The following is a 17500-nucleotide window of genomic DNA, read 5'->3' as shown; positions in this document are numbered from 1 at the left end:
CCTGCGTGTTAGCATGTTGGCTGCCCCCCTGTGGTCTCAGGCAGACCACTGGCTGAGGGGCAGGCCTAATGTGTGATTATTATTTCACACATTAAGGAACAATTGGTTAATGCATAAACGTAATAGTTTGTTGTTGTAACATTGTCATGAGGTATAATTATTTTGGATTTCACATTCTACTTCTAAATATATATTTGATATAACAATGACGATCAATCATCAAACTCAAAACTGTTTCTGATCATTTTAAACAATGAACCTCCTCTACAAAGGATGGTCTGTTTTCAAGCTCACCTGGAAATGTGAAGGACGCACTGGGGAGTTCATGTGACCTCCTGTTTGGAGCGGCTTTCCGGCTATTGTGTCCCAGGACTATGGACGGTAGTTCTAGCATTATTCACAGCCTGTGTAACAGAAGCTCTACAAACTGAAACTGGGGTGACACATGATCCAAATTTACATCGTTGTCTCACATGGGGTATTCTTTGGAAGGTGTGTCATTCATTTGGGCAATAGGTTTATCGTGGATAATTCAGGAATACACATTTCACAAAGGGAGTATTGTAGCCGATTGAAATCGAGATTTTGGCAACGGCGATTTTCAAGTCTGTCGTGTCGAGTTTGTTGGGTATCGCGCATCTCCCGGTGGCGCATCAAAGGGCGCAGCGCTTTAACGCACAGGAACGAAACCACTCTGCCCCGGAGAGTCGGTGGAACTTGTGGCTCAATGGCATCATGGACTTCAAGCGACTCGTTACCAGATCTGAAAGAACTGGAGAAAAAGATTGGGCGAAAAACACCGGAAAGTCTTGTTGTTTCGATAAGAGATCATGCGATGGATTGCGACGAGAAAGGGGACCAAAATGACATCGATAAGGACAACGAAAGCTTTTCTGAAAAGATTCAACACCTGAAACGAGAGATGGTAAGGACTTAATCAGTTCAACTTAAGCTTGTAGCTTTTATATTGTTAGATTGTATATTTTCATTGAATGAAAATAATCTCGTGCATGCGAGAGGTGGTCCTTTTCTCAGCGACCACTAGCCCTCTGTCCCCCCTGAAGACCTCTTCCTCTTCCCTCCGTCATCTTGGAACATGTGTTATCCACCGAGTTGTACCATGCAGGCCTACATTGAACCAGTCCACCTGCTAGTGCTATAGACTGCCATGACTTTCTAAGCCGCGCCTCTCATCTCCTCTCCTCCTGCTCTCCTCTTCACCTGCTTCCACCATATCTGACAATTGACAACACACGCATGCTTGCACACGATGCACGCCCGTGTATTGTATCTCCATATTCTCTGTCTATATATTTTTTGTTACATGTTGTTATTCGTTATTTGTTACTTCTTTGCAGGGTTCAGAATGCTTAAAATCCAAGCATTTCATCGCCACTAATAATAACCTCTCCTTGAAGCTTGTAATTGGTTAGCTATTGGGTGTTTAATTAAAGTTAGTTATAGCCTGTGTGTGTGTGTGTGTGTGTGTGTGTGTGTGTGTGTGTGTGTGTGTGTGTGTGTGTGTGTGTGTGTGTGTGTGTGTGTGTGTGTGTGTGTGTGTGTGTGTGTGTGTGTGTGCGCGTGCGCGTGTGCGTGTGTGTGCGTGGTACAGCGGGGTCTCCGGCGGGCTGACGTGCAGATCCTGTGGCAGCTGGTGGCGGTGCACGAGGGCCTGGAGGCGCTGCGTTGGCTGGAGGAGGAGCCGGGGGGGCCTCTGGCCAGCGGAGCCAGCAGTCTAACGGGCAGCCAGAGCAGCCTGGGCACCGCCGAGGGAGCCTGCTGGCCCTCCCTCACCCCCAGCAGGTCAGCCCCATTCAGACTTTCAGCCCTTCATTCATTGCAGAACAACAATGACGACCATCACCGCTAGAGAACTGCAGCACTGCATGTCAATCCCCCGCTGCACAAGAACTGTGTGTGAGGATTTGGCAACGGCTGTACAAATGCTTTATTCTGTGCACTGCTCAGACGGCCAAACCACGCTGCTTTCAGAACTTCCTTCTTATCATGACTTGGTTTTTACTGCGAGTCTCCATGGTGAATGTCTTTGTGTCGTCTCTCCTTGAGGAGCAGTCCTGTACACGGGGAGTGCTCTCCTCCCAGGACGGAGCCCGCAGGAGTCCCTCTGTCGCCTCACCAGGAGACCCCCCAGGCTGCCAACCAGAAGGGACAGAGCCTCCCAAAGCCCGCCCTCTGGTCGGAGGAGGCGGGCTCTACCTCGGGCCCGGCGGGCCCCGAGCGGGGGGTCAGGGACCTCAGGTGGAGCATCGGCCGCAACAAACGAACACCATCATGTAGCACCAGCCCTGACCCCGGGGGGTCGGACACGGGAACGCCGCCCAGGACGTGTTCACAGGGATCGGGCTCGCTGCCGACCGCGCCGCGGGACTACCAGAACAGCACGCAGGCCGTCAGGACGGCCCTGGACAGCAAGAGGCCGAAGAGGGGGAGAGGTGGGGGTTCGGCCCCAACCAATCACAAAGGAGAGACGAAGACGCGGGGCGATGTCCCTGAGGGGCGTGTCCAGAGGGCCGCCGGGAGGCGGGGGGGCGAGGAGGAGCTCAGTGTGGAGGCGGCGCTGTTTGGGTACGATGCTCAGTGGCGCTGGGTGGAGTCACAGGATGATGTGACATTTTTATGATCCTTTTGAAATTCAGATTATTTTTTAATGCTAATTTTTGGAGGACACATTTAGGATCTTACTATTACATTTTATAATGATAATAAGTGCCTGAGATAACAATGCCTGAGCGATAAATGCTGTTTGACAGATTTGGAATACGATTAATGTTTTTCATTCTCAAAAGACTCTCCACTCAAAAAGTACAAATAATATAGATGTATAAGATATTAATTATATCGATATAAAGATAGTATTTTTTTGCAAAGGATTCATCAACTATAAAGTATGAGTTTGTATGTTTTATATATCCCTATATTACCTAATGTTGCATCACCAATTGAGGTGTTGATTGATCTGGCAAACAACAATATGGTCACAATAGTGTCGGTGTTGCTCTCGGCCTTTGTCTAATGATATTGTGTTTCACTTTAATATAATGATGGATAATACGTTTACAAACCACACTCATGGGGCTAATGTTGTGGACAAATTGTGATTCAATAAACATCTGTAACATCTGTGTTTCATTTGCAATAGCGTACGCTTCATGATAAGATTCACGTCGCTACGATATTTATTCTGCTGGAGAGCGAATCAACTTTATGTTGTCCTCTAAACCAACCTTATTCTAAAGGATCCTACAAATAAAAATGTTAAGTGTATATCCACAGCTATGGATCAGATCACCAATTGGCTAAACCGTTCCTGCCTCCAACTTAATATAAATAAAATTGTAGGAATGATTTTCACCAAAACAAAATGTAACATTGTGTTGAATATAACAATCTCAGGTCAAAACATTAGTATTGTGCCACAATTTAAGTATCTGGGCATTATTATTGTTTCTTATCTTTCTTTCAAAGCACACATTAAGAAAGTGTATAACAGGGTCAAGTTTAGCCTAGCCAATTTTAAATATATTAGAAACACACTTACTTCTAATGCTGCCAAACTATACATGGATGCCATGATTATGTCACATCTGACATACTGTACGACAAGCTGGGGACAAACTAACAGTTTGTCATTGAAGCCAATAGCAACTCTTCACAAGAAAACACTCAAAGTTTTGGACCAGAAGCCTAACAGGTCACATCATTGTATTATATTAAATAACTATAAACTGCTGAGCTGGGAAGATGTAATCAAATATAAAAACATCTGCCTGGTCTTCAAAATTCTGCATATAACAGCTCCTCCTCCTTTAAACTCATTCATAATCCAACCCAAAAGCAGCAATCAGATCGCAAGAGGCACCACACGGGGTGATCTTCTAATTCCATTTAGGAAAAGCATTGGGTAAACAATAATTTTCTGTTAGAGCAGTACAAGATTGGAATTCACTGCCTACAACTATCAGAGATATACATACATTCTCTACTTTTGCATCACACCTTAGAATATGTGTCCGACAACTGTTCTGCACACAATAATATCTGTCAGAGGTGATGTGTCTGCTTGATGTGACAGTCATTGTTGCCGCGGCTCCATCTCTGTTACCTGCCATGTTCTGTCTTGTATGTGCCTTCAAGGTGACCTCTGTGGCCTCTTTTCCCTTGTCCCCTGTGCATTGTTTTTGTTACTTGAACTGCTTTGACGTCTATGCCATCATCTGTGCTTGTTCTTGCTCCAAATGTGTGCAATATGTTTGTGCAATTGTTTTTATTTTTCCCCTTTCGCTTAGGCCTGCTGTAATTATAAATGTAATGTGTTTTATTCATATTAGGAATCAATTAAGAATCTGACTGCCATGAAACAGTAGGGCACTTCTTTGTTAAACATTTTCCCTTCATAATTAACTCTCTCATCATATTTATATTTTTTCCGTTAGTGTTCTTGACTACAAGGGTTTAATTTCCCCAGAATTTCAAAGATTTTTCAGGTATATGCTTTTAAGAAAGCCCTTAATTCACTTGAGAAATGTGTGCTTGGAGGTTTCTGGATGTTTATCAATAGACAATTTCCATGTGAATGAGGCTGCAGTATAGATTTATCAGTGGCTCAATGGGATAATGCCTTGTGCAGGTGATCCTTAGGTTGAGAGTTCGAATCCTGATTAAAGCATGCTGAACATGATATTCGGCCATTGCTTTGCAGCTCACCTGAATGCCGAGGCACAGTATTGCATTAAGTGGAACATCTTTCCTTCATTTTGCTACTACTGTATATTATCCAGAATAGTGAAAACTGCCAGCAAAATAATTGGCCCACAGCAGCTCTCCATCTGGGCAGGTTGTGAGGAAGGCCCGGTGCATTTCAGCCAGCTCTGACCGTCCCCTCTGGGAGGAACCATCAGGTTGAAGGTACAGGCTACCAAGGGTAAGGTGCAATAGGTATAACATTTCCTATATTCCTAGTGCAATAAATGCACTTAACAAGTGTTAAAACTGGACGGCAATTTCAATAAGCTTTCTTCTTTCTTTTTCAAATGGAATATACTTTTATTAACGAACAGTCGTATTTTATTTTGTTGTTTGTTTAGGGTCAGCTTTTTTTGTCTCATGTCTTTGTATATGTTGTATTTGTGTCTTTACCACTGCTGTAAAGTACAGAACTGAACAAAATAACATCAATAACAATCCACCAGCCACCGCTGACGTCACAGTGTTTACCCTCGAACCCGGAAGTGGCGGCGGGTCGAACTCTGATTCGATTGGCTCGTGTTGTTGGACGTGAGAGCTAACATGTAAAGGCTCAGAAAGTTGACACGGGGAAAATGGAATTTCATATTATTCTATGTTTTCTCTTCGTTGCACTGACCGCTGTGTCCTCCGAAGACGGTGAGTATTTCATGTGTTTAATGTCCTTTAGACCGACGGCTGCTATCAGTGACCTCGCTAGAAGGTAGATATCCGCGGATGATCAATATTAATGTCCTGCTGTGGGGGATGTGTACCAATTATAGGTACCTCCTGAATCTTTATCCCTGTTAAACATACTGTATGTTAAATGTATAAGTGCTATATTGTCTGATTAATCTGTTTTAACCCGGCTGTTAGTCCAGTTCCAATGGTCCTTGATGGACATGTTCCAGGACCTATCAGCCATTTGGATTCGCCCACCAGTATGATAGAAGCTGAGTGTGAGTGTGTTTGTCCTGTGGGTTCAGATGGACAGGTGGTCTTCGTCAAGGAGCTGTCGTCCAAGCCGGCCCAGAAGCTGTCCCGGTACGTCTGGTTCGGCAGCGCCCGGCTGCAGAGGTTCGTGATACCGGAGGACGCGGCCGTCGCGTGGTGGCGCTTCACGGTCACCAAGGGCCACAGATTCCCCGGCTTCTGTGGAGAGCACAATGTGACCATGTGAGCACTTTAATGACCATGGACCCCCCTATTTATTCCCCTGGCAGCTACCCCCTCTTTCCTTTTCCCTTTCCTGTTTTGACTACTCTATATTTTTAGAATAACTGCATGTTTCCCCTCAGCCTCACTCGCTTCCTTTTGTTGATGTATTTATTCTATACTACACGCATTAATGCTTAAGACCTAATTGTTCAATATTCAAGACTTCAGTTTGAGTATTGAGATATTATTAAACTATTATTATTATTACTATAATAATAGTAATTATTATTATAGCTATATTAGCTATTTATTATTACTAATTCTACTCATAAAACGATGTATTGTACAGAGTAGGCCGTGGTAAAACCAGAAGAAGCAGAGAGCGCAGCTCTCCTGTGTGTTCTGCGTGTCCCTCATGCAGTCTCCTCCTCGTCCTCTTCCTCAGTCATATCCGGTGGGGCGCGCCCCCGGTCGTTAACCCTGTGGGCCAGATGTTTCCCAACGACACAGCGTGGAGCCTCGCCCACTCTCTGCACCTGCCGGTGACCTCTCAGGCCACGGCGACCTTTAACCTCTCGGACCCCAGCCCTGGGGATTGGTATGTGGCCGCACACCTGCCCAGAGACGACGGGCGCATCGAACAGAAGGTGGGTAGTGAACCATTAGCATAAGTGAAGTAGGTTACGCAAGTTCAGCATTAGCCTGTTCTTAATTGAGCATAAGAGCAGAATACAACATAGTGCATGCAAAGTTTCAACCTCCTCATGTTCTTTGTTGTGTTTAGCTCTTATGCTTAATTAAGAACAGGCTTTGTTAAGACAAACTATTTCAACGTCTTGAGGTCTAACGAGGATAAAAATATGTGTATAGATCAGATCCAGGATAAGGTTGTCGTGGTTTGTGGATCAGTGCAAAGGTTTATGCAAAAAGTTTTTTTGCCACCCTAGTAAGCATAAACAAAATGTGTAACATATTTCTTGTCATCTAAATGTTGTCTGACTCTTTCTGACTCTGTCTCCCCTCCCTCCCTCCCTCCCCCTCGTCTCTCACCCACTTAGGGCTTTCCGTCCTGCTCCTACTACTTCCAGCCCCAGCTGTCAATCAGGAGGGCCGTGGACACGCCCATCCTCCAGCCGACCTCCGGCCTTCCTCAGGCCGCCGCCCCGGACCGACCTGCTCGGCTAAAGTGAGGCTGCTGTCTGTGCGCTCTGTTCTTGTAGTCGTGATGTATAGGCTGTGGCCAAACCATACTGAGGGGTCAATCATGCCCACAGGGCCAAAGTTACAAAAAGTCACTCATTCAGTTGTATATGATGGTCTGATGATATGAAGACTTAGTAGGAGGTGGTAGTCTGCAGTCCCTTAGGTTATTTATTTAGGGGACGACTTGATTGCGGACTAATCATCACAGTATTGAGGTTTTATTTCACCGGCTAGGGGGGCTGTTATGCTCATTCATTCATGTTCTAAAGGTTCAGTTGACCAATCAGGTGGCCTGGTCAGAAGTACCGGTGGTATAATTCTGTTTCTTTACGATCACCAGATTGTTTGTTCCGGAGTTTGTCTCCTCTCTGTCTGTGTCTTTGACGGACTGCCACTCGCAGACGGACCCGGGTGAAGGGGCGTGTCCGTTGGTCTTGAGACTTGGCTCCGCCTCTGCTTTGAAAGAGGGTCTTGTGACGGTGAACTGCTCGACCAATGGCTGCTCTGTAACACTCCTGGCCCCGCCCTGGCACACCTGGCTCCGCGTTGTTGTGGAGAGTAACCGTGAGAACCACACAGTGACCTTCAACGTCTCTTCAAATTACACAGGTGGGCTACGTCAACACAACACTTTAGCTCACTTCTCATTGGTCATTGTAGCACAGCTGCTTATTGGCCCCATCTCTGCGCCCACCCCCTGGTGGACTGTATCACCCGGTCAGCTGGATCTATCCATCATACTATGTTGTGAACTTGTGATGTAGCGATATACTGATGGGAGTGTCCACCTGGATGTATGATGGATAGATCTCCCTCCAGTTGCTACAGTTCACTGGGTAGGCTGGTAGACTGTCCTACCCACCATACATCTAGGTGGACCCTCCCACTCGGGATGTCCCCAAGTCACAGGGGAGAGCAGATTATGAAGGAGTCTGATAATGGGTGATCACACTCCCACCCGTTGGTCAAATAGGGACCCGTTCAACGCCTTTGAAGATGAATTTATAATTTCCAGTGAGCTGCAAGCCACAAAGCGTGGGCCTGTCGCCGGACATCATCGCGACCCACGGCAACAACAGCAACGGCAACGCAACACTGTCGGGCAACCGCACTGCGGCCGCAGAGGGGGACCCCCCGAGCGAGCGGTCCGCGGCGGGAGCGCTGTCGCCGGGGTGTGTGTGGGACGTCCCAGTGCTGGCGGAGGAGCTGGACGTGCTGTCTGTTCGCTTCTCCCCGGCGAGCGGCCCTAACGTGAGCGTGGCGCGCTCCAACCCCACGCTGCTCAGCTACCCCCTGCACACACTGACCAGCGGGGGCACGCTCAGCCTGCAGCTCACACTGAACACTGTGAGTAGCACCCGCACGCACGCACGCACGCACGCACGCACGCACGCACGCACGCACGCACGCACGCACGCACGCACGCACTCAAGCTCGCACGCACAGATCAATACTGTTTCATTCAATCTATCTGTTCTGTCTTTCATTGACTGTTCTTTTCCTGTGTGTGTGTGTGTGTGTGTGTGTGTGTGTGTGTGTGTGTGTGTGTGTGTGTGTGTGTGTGTGTGTGTGTGTGTGTGTGTGTGTGTGTGTGTGTGTGTGTGTGTGTGTGTGTGTGTGTGTGTGTGTGTGTGTGTGTGTGTGTGTGTGTTTGTCTGTCTGTAGACCAGTACCTCCCTGGGGAACAGCAGCAGTGTGGCAGCCTGCCTCTCGCCCTGGGCTCCGGTCCTCGGTCTCAGCGGCTCCCAGCCCTGCCAGACAGGTACAGCCCCCTCCTCAGGGCCTCCCCCTCAGGTTGTCGTCGCTGTCATGACTTCAGCATTGGGCCAACCTCATCATAAGGCTCCCTGAATAAGCATGTTCAATATCGTTGTTCCCAAACATGATTAACCACAGGAGCTGAAATAACCTGAATGGCGTCATATGCCCTGTACCCCTTAACTTACGGGACAACACACAGAACAGCAATCCAGTATAGACCTGATTTATTGATTGACTTGCCTACAGGGATGACCTCCATGACAAGTGGCTCGAGCCAGTCACCAAGCTAATGCCGAGTTTGCCACACATAGACTTTATTTTGGCCGGTTGTTTTAAAAAGATTGATAAAATAAAGGATTTATCCAGAGATAACAAAACCATGGGAAGTGTTTCCCATACATTGACTGGTTCTTGAATTAACACTGGATAATCCAGTTGTTCTAACCACGCACTGTTTACTTTAAATATAGAGTAGCTAAGCTAAGCGATGGTTTGGCTTGTTGTCAATCAATTATTTTTATTGACCCTTTCAATGGAGGGGTCAAATGTCAAAATTTAACAACTGGTTCTTGAGATATTTCGAACTGTTGTGTCTCATCGATTGTCATTTTTGAATACGGTATATTGTTTTTATATTGACTGACTCCACCTAAACCTACATCTACTAAAATCGGTCTATCTTTTGCTCTAACTGCTCTACTTATAATGCACTATGCCTCTCTTCGTGTGTGTGTGTGTGTGTGTGTGTGTGTGTGTGTGTGTGTGTGTGCGCGCCACCCTGTAGCCTTGTTCCCAGGTTACCGTCTCCATGTAAACAGCAGCTCTCCCAAGGCTGTGATCAGGCTGCCCTTTCCCCAGGCCGCTACGTGGTACCTCTCTCTGCAGCTCACCTGCAACAGGTAAAACGCACACGCACAAACCTGTCCTGTACCAGCATGGGAACGGGTAGAGCGGGCATAGGGGGCTGAACTGGCCTGGAGTGGAACCCCAAGACCACTACACTGCCCTGTCTGTGGCTTAGCAACAGAAGCATTGTTTGGCCCTGCTATGTCCACCATGACTGCATCTGCTTCAATAATGACCTTATCCTGTTGGCTGACAATCTTATAGTCATACAGCACACTAAAGTCTCTGTGTGTGTGTGTGTGTGTGTGTGTGTGTGTGTGTGTGTGTGTGTGTGTGTGTGTGTGTGTGTGTGTGTGTGTGTGTGTGTCCGTGTGTGTGTGTGTGTGTGTGTGTGTGTGTGTGTGTGTGTGTGTGTGTGTGTGTGTGTGTGTGTGTGTGTGTGTGTGTGTGTGTGTGTGTGTGTGTGTGTGTGTGTGTGTGTGTCCCAGCCGTGGGTGCGGTAACGTGTCGGTGGTTTCCGTGGTGCCTGAGGTGTCGGTCAGTGCGTGTGTGGAGGACTGTGGGACCTACGGGGAGTGCAGGCTTCTGCGCTCAAACACCTACCTGTATGCTGCATGCGTCTGCAAGGCTGGTAGGACCCACACACCACACATACACACGCACGTGTGTGCGCGCGCGCACGCGCAGGCAGGCATTATGGTTCAACAGGTTTCAAAAGTGTTTGCGGTCCTTTTATTTGAACCCACCTGATTCCCTTCACCTTCCTTCAGTGGTTGCTGATGTCACACCCGCGTAGCTTTGATCTTCATCACCTAAACACAGCCTCCGAGATTATGAACAGTACGACAGAAAACATCACAGCATTTGTTTTTTTCTGTATTATCTCCTAAACAGCTCTCTGGTAAATGAAGTTCAATGCTTGGTTGCTAACTACCTGGAGCCCAGAAAGAGCAGAATGAAAGCCGGTCCTCCAGGAAATGGTGCCAACTATGTTGGTGTTCAACCACCGAGAGTACACAGACACCCTGATGACAACATACAAATAAAAACAAACAAAAAACAAATGTACAATACATATAAACAGTTGGTCAAACAACCAGAACAACATTTGAATATAGATAAATAATACAATAAAAATACAATAGATGGAGGACAGACTCTGACTCGGACACTAGTGCTGAGACCGTGGGGCTGAGCACAGTTAGTGTGTGTGTATGTGCTTCCCACAGTTGTTTTGTACAGAATGCAAATATAGAACAGAGAATAAATAGTTGTGTGTGTTGTGTGTGTTGTGTGTGTGTGTGTGTGTGTGTGTGTGTGTGTGTGTGTGTTCGTGTGCGTGTGCGTGCGCAGGCTGGAGCGGGTGGGGCTGTACGGACGGCTCGGCAGCGCTGTCGTACGGGCGCCAGGTGACCGCCACCCTACTGCTCACGCTCAGTAACCTCCTGTTCCTGCCCGCCATCGTGGTGGCGGCGCGGCGCTGCTACGTCACCGAGGCCTCCGTCTACCTCTTCACGCTGTTCTTCTCCACGGTAACACGCAGCACGAGGCCCGCGGTGACACGTGGTGTTTAGAGGGGTGATGTCGGGCTTCTTCAACTATTCCCTTTGCGTTAGACTGTTACATGACATACTTATGCATGTTTAATGTCTGCTAAGCTAAGTCTGAGCAAGGGAGGGTACTCGGCCCACGAGAACGCCCCTTGGTTAGTGCCTGAAACAGCTCGTTTGCGCTCAAACTTTAGTGGCCGGTGCTGTAGTGCAGAAGTCCCGCCTCCCGGCTAGCCGCAGTGTTTACAACTTCTCGGGGGGGGGGGGGGGGGGGGGGTGAATTTGCCGACCCACGCGCAAAGCGTTTGAACGACCGCAACAGAGTGGGCGTGCTGACCAATCACAGCAGACTGGGCTACTCGGGAGGCGGGCCTTAAAGCGACATGATACAAAACAGAACGTTTTTGAAAGACGCTGAAATTGTTTTTGTGAGAACAGTGAGAATAATAAGGACTTTTGTGAACATACAGGCATGTGTATTAGTACCCCCAAATGCAATTATTAACCCTAAAAAAGCATGATATGGGATCTTTAAACAAAGGACTCTTGTTTAGGCTATAGACAGCATTACTGACCATAAACATGGTCAGTAAAACCATCTCTACCAAAACCATCTCTATTTTTGTAGTTCTACCATGCCTGCGACCAGCCTGGCGTGGCTGTGATGTGCATCATGGACTACGACACCCTGCAGTTCTGTGACTTCCTGGGCTCCGTGTGCTCCATCTGGGTCACCCTCCTCTGCATGGCCCGCGTCCGCGACACACTCAAATATGTAAGGCACAGATTTGGCTTGCACAACTTCTATAGTTACAGAATTACTACAGTAAAATGGAAGAGGATACCCTTTTATTATGTTGAAATTGTTTAGTTTAAATCTTCTTCTGAATTTCCCGTCCGGGATCAATAAAGTATAATTTAGTGTTATTCTACAAATGTATTTGGGGTCAGTGGTTTAGGGGGTTGGACACCCAGCCGACAGGTACTAGGTGAGATCCACAATGTCTTCAGTCTACTTCCACGCATCCTCGAGCAAAATGTCTAACCCTTAATGCTCATTAATGAATGGAATATAATACATCATTATAACATGTTCAAATGTGTGTGTGTTTGTGTGTGTGTGTCTGTACGTGTGTGCAGACTCTGTTTGTGCTGGGGGCTCTGCTGATAGCGATGTCCATGCAGTTGGACCGCCGGGGGCTGTGGAACATGCTGGGCCCAGTGCTCTGTGCAGTGCTGGCCCTGGTCATCGCCTGGGTAAGACACTAGCAGCACCTCCTGCTCAGTGCTGCGTGGTAGCGCCACTCCTCCCCAGCAGGTGGCAGTAATGATGCCTCAAATGGTCAAGGGATCCTGGGTCCCATTCAGACCAGAGTGTGGAGTTGTTGCTCTTTTAGTGTTTAAATGGGTTCCCACTTTGGGTACTCTGGTTTCCTAACACCCAGAAAAGAAGTACTACACGCTCAGGAGAAAGTACCATGTCATGTTATTACATGCAATGCAATGTGGTTTAACTGTTTTTAGAACCATATGAATAGCTGACATTTAAGACCATCTTTCTGAATACGATAAAAAAAAAGAAAAAGTGTAATGCGACAACATAATTCTAGGCTCGGCATGCTTGCCGCTCGACTAGGAGCTAGGCTAGACCTAAAGCTATGCTACGTTAACAGAGAGGCTAAACGGTTGGTACGTTTCTGGACGTCACCCCATCACCGAGCGTCTGTCTTGCGTTGCTTTGTGCACCTTGATAAGAGCAGCAGTAGCTCCACACAGCCTTACAGTGCCCCCCCCCCCCCCCCCCCCCCCCCCCTCCAGGTGTACCGGGGCGTGCGGCGGCGCCACTGCTACCCCCCGTCCTGGCGGCGCTGGCTGCTGTACCTGGTGCCCGGCCTGCTGTGTGCGCTGGTGGGCGTGTGCGTGTACATCTTCGCCGAGACGGAGGACAACTACCTGTACACCCACTCCGTGTGGCACGTGCTGGTGGCCCTCAGCGTGGTGTTCCTGCTGCCGCCCCGCGAGAGGAGCAGGGAGGCCTGGGGCTGGAGCCGCGGCTGGGCGGGCTCCTGGAGCCCCCGCGTCTGTGGCTACACGCTGTGCCACGGCAGCAAGGAGGAGCTGAACACCGTCAGCTAGCTGCCATGCACACACACACACACACACACACACGCACACGCACACGCACGCGCGCGCGCGTCTCTAGATTCAGAGACGTGTCAACATATGATGACACAAATATCTAAACGCACACACACATGCATCATTAAGTAGCTTAAGAATGTTATGAACAACAATGTTTGACTTTTGTCTTTTTGGATATCTTTATAGAGAGTACAGATATATTTATATGAGGCGAAATATTCATTTTCTTTCCGACCTTCTGCGTTTGTGTTTTTGTTTTTTTTGCCGGGCAAAATTCCTGAATGGTTCACCAATGTTTTTAAGGTCCCTGCAAGCATGTCTGCTGCAAATAATTAATACCGCAAACCTCAAATGCTACGAAGTTAGCATTGAACCACTCTTCAAGCAAACTTTTGTAACCTTTTTTTGTATTTGTTTAATGCACTTCTTATCTCATTGGTCAGCTGCAATCATCAGGCGTCCAGTGACTTTAAATCTAGTTTTAGATTACATTTTTCTTGAATCAAGCACTTTGGATGATTGTGAGGCGAAGGTGCCACTACTTATAGCAGTCCTGCTGGGTCGTTGCAGATGCAGGTGTCCGCAACGTCACAGATGAATGTATCTAATCTCTATAGCATTGTCCCACGCCTCCCCGCCTTTTTAGTGTGTGTGTGAGACTGTACAGATTGTATAAGTAAATCAACGCCCTCTACTCTGAACCAGGGAGGTTGTGGTAGCCTCCCTACACACTGCTTTAGGCTCTTCAATTGATCTATCTACTGTCAGTGGTGATGGGTTCTGATTCTGTACTGTATTATTTTACCTCAAGTTGATTTCTTATTTTTATTGTGATATATTTTCAATCAAACGAGATGCACACTTCCACTTTGAAAGCCTTCCTCGAATTGCTGTTATTATGTTATTTTTGTTGTGTGTGTGAAGGTTTTTTCTTATATTTTCTTTCATAGCATGAGGAATATCTAAATCTTCAAGATGTCTTCTTTTACGAGCTCCAGTAGCGCCCCCCAGCGGCTGCCATTTACCATCTCAACATTTACCTTAAAGCGCTCCACTTTAATGTGCACTATTCAGCAATGTCCCGCCTGAATTCAGACGACCAAAAATATAAAATCTTGAATTTCAAATAAGCAGTTGTTTGGTATTGATTACTGTGCGCATAAGCATGGGTGTCTAACGCCCTGAATGAATCTACGTCATAAAGAACGTAGAAATAATGAACCATTTCTAACTTTTGCAGCTTAGCTATTCTATATTTGATCTCAAATTCATTCAAACTTTAGCTATTTGTTTGTTTCGAACCATTTACAATTTTTTAGATTTACAATTTACATTTTTTTTTAAATGTGCATGTTTACATTGATTACTTCAAAGTCACTGTAGACTTCGGCTAAAAAACTAATATTAGCTGTAGCATCAACATTTGGTTGATTTCAATGCAACAAAAAACACCACTGTGTTGCATTTATACTATGTTCTCTTCTGTTTTTGAGTTTATGCAGGCGTATCTCAGGACGACCGCCAGAGGAAGCTAGTGTGAAGACATGTAAAGAAGATATGGTCACGAAACAATTGAGAAATAGAAAGTAATCGGTATTTATAACAGATCGTGTTCTATGAATCAATACAAATCCACAATGTTTCACGGAGAGGGCAAGTTAGTGTAAGACATTGTTGTATTTTATTTTATCTAATGTCCCTTCCTATCCATTCCCTATAATTATTAACCCATACACAAAAACACAGACACTGCCGTGACAGTTTATTGTCATGGCAACATGCTGGAGTAAAATCAACAGAGGCGACAACAAGGAGGAGCCATGGTAATGGAACGAAGCTTAGACATGACACAAGCATGTGTGACATGAGACATTTAGATCACACAGTTGACAAAACAAATAATTTAAACCCTGACCATTTTAACAGGAAATCTTCTAGGAAATATCTTCGGTAAAATGAAAATAAAACATTAAACCACATTTAGCAGGGGACTTCATGACCCTTGTTCTGTAAAAAGTTATCTATTTTTGACCTTCCATGCACTTGTACTGAAGAGGCATACAAACTGCAAATTGGACATTTCAAGATTGAAGTTTGGATTAAGGGAAAGAATGAACTGTGGAAACAACTGGAAAAACAGACATACAAACCATTAACTGAGATGGGATTGTAAGAGTGGGTATTATCCATAACTGGTAGCAAAGTGGAACAGTAGCTTTTATAACTGTTATAACCATGTGCTCTATTTATAATGATCTGTGAAACAAGTAAACTTTGTTATTATACTTATTGCAATTTGTAAACTATGCCAAAAGTGAGATAGCAAACTCCTTCGGATGGTTACTATGGTGATTCATAGAGAAAAAGAGAAATTTAGAGAACATTAAAGCAGTAGAAAGATGGAAGTGCCGGATTTCCTAGAACTTTTATTGGTGCGATGTCACATTATTGCAGAGCCTTTAAAATCTGTACGCAGAGGAGAAGAGGAAACGATCAGTTGTTTCCCTCAACACTTCTCCAGAGCACCACGTTTAATAAGCTATCTCGACTGGAGCGGTAGTTTAAAGTGACTCGTGTGTCAGCTGGGGATATCTATTAGCGTGATAGCTATTCAAAAGGAGTGAGCAAAGTGATGGTAATCTAAAGTAAAGTTATTGTTGTGTTGATGATGATGATGATGTTGATGGCGTCCTGTGACGTCACACGTCAAACCTGGGAGACAGCGGACGAGTTCGCACCCGCCTGTCCCGCCCCCTGCCCGTCTTGCTCTGTTGCCGTAGCGATCACCTTGGCGGGGGAGGGGCTAGAGTGTCGCTGGCGTCGCATGAAGGGAAACACGCTGAAAGAGAGAGTGAAATGGAGGAAGGAGGGGGGAAAGAGAGGAGGGGGAGGAGATAGAGAGAGCGAAAGAGAGAGAGAGAGAGAGAGAGAGAGAGAGGGGGGGGGAGAGAGAGAGAGAGAGAGAGAGAAGGGGGGGACCGAGAGGGGGGAGAGAGAGAGAGAGAGAAGGGGGGGACCGAGAGGGGGGAGAGAGAGAGAAGGGGAGGAGAGAGAGAGAGAAGGGGGGGAAAGAGAGGGAGAGGAGGAGAGAGAGTTGGAGAGAGAGAGAGAGAGAGAGAGAATCAAAAACATGCACACAAATTAAAATAAACAATCAAGAAATATATTAACATTATGCAGTGAAGGATTGAGGAGCATAAAAAGTGTGTGACCCATAAAGATGTATGATTGAGGAGACAACGTGGATGAGTTGGTTGGTCGTACCTCTTCTTGGTCTCTTGAGGAACGATGGCTTTGGCCAGCATGCTCTTGTAGAGTTCTGACTTCAGATACCTGGGATACGAGTCCTACACACACACACAACACAAACAGCAACACATGCAAAAAAATCGACCAATAACTTGAATAACATTTAACCGAAGTTGCTTTTAATATGGCATTAGTTTATTTCTGGGATAAAAATGATTAATCTTTGCATTGTTCCATGGAAACCCAAACCAAAAGTTTAATCAAAATATACACAGTGTATTGAAGTAGTTAGAACACTTTTGTTTTCTAAATTATTTCTCATAACATCATTCTTTATAATAACTTCTAATAAAACATAGAGAGAGCCATGTGTCATGCATTTGATATTTCCTCCACTTGTGAATCTGGGCCTCAGCTATTGCCCAAAAATTCATTCCGGTAAAAGTCTCTTGTTTCAACAGAAAACCACCGTGAGAACCAGGAAGTTGAGTGTGGAACCAGGACCTGGTCTGGTGCTGTCCACGGTGCTGACAGCTGCCTCACACATGGCGGACGGTGAGGGCTCCGGCGGCCTACCTTCTTCATGAGGAAGTAGATGTGCATCTGGGCGGCGTCCATGACGAAGCGGTGCGGGTGTTTGATTCCCTCCATCGTCTTGTCCATTGTCTTGCTGTCGATGTTCACCCAGCGGGCCGCACCGGGGGCCAGGAACTGCCTGGTGCACGCACACACGCACACCCACACACACACACACACACACACACACACACACACACAGACAGACACACGCAGACACATACACACACACACACACGCACACACACACACACACACACACAGACACA

General features: G+C 46.5%; 3 protein-coding genes across 3 annotated transcripts in view; 2 read left to right on the top strand and 1 right to left on the bottom strand.

Moving 5' to 3' along the window:
* LOC132463495 (uncharacterized) overlaps positions 1-3157 on the top strand; it is a 5117-nt gene extending 1960 nt beyond the window's left edge. The window contains exons 1-3 of the mRNA XM_060059723.1: positions 1-925; positions 1613-1803; positions 2074-3157. The exon at positions 1-925 is cut by the window's left edge and continues 1960 nt beyond it. Coding sequence (XP_059915706.1) covers positions 446-925; positions 1613-1803; positions 2074-2641 — 1239 coding nt within the window. The 5' untranslated portion in view covers positions 1-445 and the 3' untranslated portion in view covers positions 2642-3157. The remainder of the gene's footprint in view (positions 926-1612; positions 1804-2073) is intronic.
* A 2078-nt stretch (positions 3158-5235) lies between these two features.
* Positions 5236-14536, top strand: pgap6 (post-glycosylphosphatidylinositol attachment to proteins 6). The gene is made up of 13 exons (XM_060059722.1): positions 5236-5403; positions 5733-5922; positions 6350-6551; positions 6963-7090; positions 7448-7716; positions 8123-8454; positions 8773-8869; positions 9653-9767; positions 10203-10345; positions 11068-11246; positions 11893-12039; positions 12405-12521; positions 13083-14536. Exons 1-13 carry the CDS (start codon positions 5340-5342, stop codon positions 13398-13400), a joined length of 2301 nt encoding a protein of 766 aa, XP_059915705.1. The 5' UTR covers positions 5236-5339; the 3' UTR covers positions 13401-14536.
* Positions 13679-17500, bottom strand: part of LOC132463250 (regulator of G-protein signaling 11-like) — a 6870-nt gene continuing 3048 nt past the window's right edge. The window contains exons 5-7 of the mRNA XM_060059282.1: positions 17232-17493; positions 16671-16753; positions 13679-16245 (exon numbers count right to left, since the gene is read on the bottom strand). Coding sequence (XP_059915265.1) covers positions 16113-16245; positions 16671-16753; positions 17232-17493 — 478 coding nt within the window. The 3' untranslated portion in view covers positions 13679-16112. The remainder of the gene's footprint in view (positions 16246-16670; positions 16754-17231; positions 17494-17500) is intronic.

The sequence above is a fragment of the Gadus macrocephalus genome, chromosome 8, assembly GCF_031168955.1.
Source record: "Gadus macrocephalus chromosome 8, ASM3116895v1".
Taxonomy (NCBI): domain Eukaryota; kingdom Metazoa; phylum Chordata; class Actinopteri; order Gadiformes; family Gadidae; genus Gadus; species Gadus macrocephalus.
The sequence above is the reverse complement of the archived record's forward strand: the minus strand, read 5'-3'. Positions and strand labels throughout refer to the sequence as shown.